Below are 3,225 nucleotides of genomic sequence, written 5' to 3'. Positions count from 1 at the left end.
TTTCGAGCAAAAAATTTATTTGTGTTTGAGCACTTTTTGACTACCATTGTGCAGACCAGAAATTGATACTTTTCAAACTTACAGATTCTAATTAGTTTTTTGAGTTTTTTGAACTCCCTGGGGTCCAATTAGTAGGAAAAGACCAAAACATGAGAAAAATTGGCATATTTGGCAAAGTTGGTCATTGGCCATATTTGGTCCCTATGGCCTATATGCATGAAAACTGACCAAACTTATTTCTTGATCTATGGCAGATATTTGAGTTCTGGTTTTTCCCACATGTAGAGATAGTCCATTTGGATATTCCCAGCAAGTTTCAGCCTTGTAGCTATGTAACTTTTCAAGCAAAAAATTTATTTGTGTTTGAGCACTTTTTGACTACCACTGTGCAGACCAGAAATTGCTACTTTTCAAACTTACATATCGTCGGTGAAGTTTCAAAATGTCTTATCTCGATTTTGTCAACTTTTCAGCAGACACATAAAACTTCATAATTTTTTCTCTGTATAAGATACGAAGTTGATCTTTTGAAGTTTTGCAGTTTAAAGCGCGATATATGATCTAATGCAGTGCATTTAATCATTGACAAACCCATGTGTGCCTCAACCAAGTTACGACAATTTGACACTTTAAATGTGAATTTAAAAGACTCTATACGACTTTTTGACACTCCTTGACCATTACTCAAGCCTACGAATTCTCAAATGATTGTATATTTTGAATGTGAAATGAAAGGAGAAATATTAATAAACATTTTATTTAACATTAATACGAACTAACAAAACTGAAATTGTTGCTGTCTATCTGAAAAATTTCTGTAACCAAATCTATAAGAAGCTCAATTAACTTCAGGAATAAATCAGTGTCAAATTTTTTTCAGAACAAAAACCATTTTAATAAGTCAGGTGTTTTTTAATGTTGCAAATTATCATAAAAGGAATGATAATCCACAGGTATCACCGATTTCAGTTCTTGCAAATGAGTATATTTAGAACATTTAATATTTAAGGAACTCGAGTATGCCTTTTCAATTTGTTCACCAGATGGTAATTCACGAAAGCACGTCTCGGTAGTTCTTGCAAATTATCATCAAAATGTAATTTGTATTGTATTCTAGAATCAGTTTCAGGAGAGTATTTCAACACACGTATGTCATTAACCACGGGATCGCCAGCTTTTGTCCCAGGCCGAATTGAAGAATAATAGTTCAGTTTCTTATATTCACCAAAGAAGTCATGGGATATGTATTTAACATTGTATGGATGTGGAACTATGCGAGCTTTCTTAATGTAATCAACATATTGTTGAGGGCAGTAAATCGGTTTTTTACGTAATTTACGTTCAATGGTTGAGTGTACACTATCTGCTTCCATCTGGGTATGTCCCTTCTCAAGATATTTTTGATAAATTGTTAAATTATCCTCGACAGCAACTTTATACAAAGCATTTGATAGTGTGCTATTACGGTTTTGATAGCAACATCCGTCACTATAGATTACTAAGGTTTTGATGTTTTTGCCCAGATGCTTTATATAATCAGTCAGAAAGGATGCAAATGTGTTGGAACTCAGATCTCCTTCACCTTCGTGCCATATATAACAGGTTACATCACTTGTTGCCAGATCATATACCGTAAAATTGTGTACAGCAAGCTTCGTCTTGTAGTAAAGGGCACCTTGCTTGCAATGAGGGACACAGGAGAACAGCTTGAACATCCACTGTTATAACAGCAAGAGAATCATCTGATATAGCTGCTTCTTTATCAGTTGCCTTTTCAGAACGAGCAGCATTCTTACGTTGAATGTGTTGATTATACTGTTCTTCGTCTACGTTCCCAACCTCATAAGAACAACAAAGATCACATTGATCTTTACGAGGTTTGAATAACGAAAGATTCATCTCGTCAAAGATATTTTTAAAAGACGTTCTGTTCATTATTGGATTGTTGTTTTCTCTGCAATGTTCAGTGTACAGATGATAAAGACTCATAAAGGTAGAGAATATAGGTTCAAGATACAGCTTACTTGAGGTACTCCTGCAGTAATGTGATGGTAACTTTGGTAAACTATCAAGGAAGTTTGAAGATTTCTGATAAAGATCACTGTTCATATCTACTGACCCCTTCCTGGACCTTTTTGTACATGGCACTTTGGCAGTTTTAGTGGTTGTGTTAACCCAATTGTAAAGAGTTTTTTCACCGATATTAAGGGTTGTAAGAAACAAATTTTTGCAGACATAAATTCGTGCCCCATCTTTTCTCAGGTAGTAATTATATGTGTAGTTTCTCCTTGATGAAGCTGGTGATATAGTGGTTCTGTCCTGAACATCCTGCCGTTCAACTAAGTTGCTAATCAGAACCTTCTTTTCGGACCAAGTCATATTCCAAAATGACAAAAACATTTGCTGTCGGTCATCCTCGCTTATATTATTACATTGTTTGCGTTTGTCAGCTTCACAGGCTTTTGTGCATTTTCTTGGTTGAATCTTTCTTGGGTGTCTAATGTTTGAATTCGGTGACTTGTATACTTTACCTTCCATGCGCAAACGTTTATTTATATTTCTATCCCAGTTCTCAGTATTGGCTCTACCTCGCTTTGCTCTCGTCTTTGTTACAACGACCTCTTCGTGATCTAAAATATGATTTTCAACAACTGTATCGTCGCCACTATCAACTGAAGCTAAAGTGTCAACCGGATCTAAAATTGGTATTTGGATACTGTGAACCGTGTTCTCTCGTAATAAATCTTTGTTTTGGTTGTTTTCAGTTACTGTGTTCTCTTGTGCTATGGTATCAGGTATATCAAGTGGTGAATTTGTTTTTTGTGAAATATTATTGACATCAACTACATTCTGGTTGGCAATAACATTTGCAAACGGTGTGAGATAGGCATTTGTGTTGGTACGCTTTATTTTTCTAAAATGTTGTAATATTTGATCGTCATCGTCCGTGCTGAGATCAGCCTTCCTGAGATCATGTTTTGTAGGTGTAAAGTGTGGGTCCCTTAGCGAATCATCTGAATCAGTTGATTCTTGAAAAGAGTCAGAAGAAGTTTCATCACTATCATTGTTGGCGTTGCAACTAGATGTGTTTTTTGGTCTACAAAACATTTCATCCACTGTTGGACTATTAGCATCGACCCGTTCAACAGTATCTACAGCATGTGTAGGAGATGATGTAGATGATGAACTCGACACTAGTGAGAGCTGTAGAATCCGTTTCCCTCG

At 35.8% G+C, this 3,225-nt stretch overlaps 1 protein-coding gene across 1 annotated transcript; it reads right to left on the bottom strand.

Annotated features, from left to right (window-relative positions):
* Positions 1–1,623: 1,623 nt before the first annotated feature.
* LOTGIDRAFT_174665 (hypothetical protein) lies at positions 1,624–3,108 on the bottom strand (the record flags this gene model as incomplete). The annotated part of the gene is made up of 2 exons (XM_009054008.1): positions 1,624–1,954; positions 2,120–3,108. The coding sequence occupies 2 exons, from the start codon at positions 3,106–3,108 to the stop codon at positions 1,624–1,626; spliced, it is 1,320 nt and encodes a 439-aa protein (XP_009052256.1).
* Between the last annotated feature and the right edge of the window lie 117 nt (positions 3,109–3,225).

The sequence above is a fragment of the Lottia gigantea genome, assembly GCF_000327385.1.
Source record: "Lottia gigantea unplaced genomic scaffold LOTGIsca_208, whole genome shotgun sequence".
In the NCBI taxonomy this organism is placed as follows: Eukaryota; Metazoa; Mollusca; class Gastropoda; family Lottiidae; genus Lottia; species Lottia gigantea.
Note: the sequence above shows the minus strand (reverse complement) of the source record. Positions and strands in the feature narration are given on the sequence as shown.